The 984-nt window shown below is 40.2% G+C and overlaps 1 protein-coding gene across 1 annotated transcript in view; it reads right to left on the minus strand.

Annotated features, from left to right (window-relative positions):
• Positions 1–984, minus strand: part of LOC119592281 (glutamate receptor-like) — a gene marked incomplete at its 3' end in the record, with an annotated part of 6055 nt that overhangs the window by 393 nt on the left and 4678 nt on the right. The window contains 2 exon segments of the mRNA XM_037941112.1: positions 211–340; positions 757–856. Coding sequence (XP_037797040.1) covers positions 211–340; positions 757–856 — 230 coding nt within the window.

Here is a 984-nt window from a genome sequence, read left to right on the forward strand (position 1 = left end):
AGTTTCGAGAGCCTTCTGAAAATCAAAGCTTCAACTGCCGTTTTTATTTCAATTCAATTTGTGATTTACCATAATCATGACTTTTCCATAACAACATCGACATTATACTCAGCATTAGTTTATCTTCATGGTTATTGCAAATAATCATATTAGTCATAACAAGCCTTAAGTCTTTACAAAAAGCCTGTTTTCAAGAACGATCCTCCATACCCAGAGATCAGCCAGAGAATAAGGTGCATGCAGCTTGATTTTCGTCGGCGTCTTCATGCAGTGGGTCATATTGGGCATCTGATCTCCAGCCCACCTGTCGTAGATGCCAAACTCTCGAAGGGCCAGGATCCTGCAATGCCCAAATGTTATTACAATCTCCTTTTGTGTATGTGTAATAACGGTACAGTTTGTGTTGATAAAGGAGCAGAATACTGCCATGTACGAATGCTATTGTTGCCCCGTGTTGCGTAGTAGTAACTGTGTTGTAAGTAATAAAAGTAGCATTGTAATTTCGTATCGCGTGGTCGTAAATGCAGCACGAGTATAAAAACGGCATTTTGATATTGTGTTGAATATTCCAATACGCGATGTTAGTTTATTAAATCCCCACGATCCTGGAAAGTGCAAACGGTATACTGACCTCCTTTCTTCTGTAATCCTGGACATAACAGAAGACAACGGAAAATGTACTCGTAAATGGTTAATACAGGTATGACTACTGTAAATCATAATGGACTTCATTATCCAGAAACATATGACACTCACCTTGCATCAATGAGGTCGCGAAGGGGACTTTTCGGCTTCACAATCATGGCGTAAATTAATCTCCAGAAATTGCCCGTGGACATGTAGAAGCTACATTTCCCTGCGAGGAGGAGGTCGAGAGCGTCAGAGATAGTGTACAAACAAGGGACGGATGATGAAAGAGACGATCATTAAGATATATCAGCAAGAGTCAAGGAAAAATTCGAATCGTATATGGAATTTTGCCCC

The sequence above is a fragment of the Penaeus monodon genome, chromosome 30 (genome assembly GCF_015228065.2).
Source record: "Penaeus monodon isolate SGIC_2016 chromosome 30, NSTDA_Pmon_1, whole genome shotgun sequence".
In the NCBI taxonomy this organism is placed as follows: Eukaryota; Metazoa; Arthropoda; class Malacostraca; order Decapoda; family Penaeidae; genus Penaeus; species Penaeus monodon.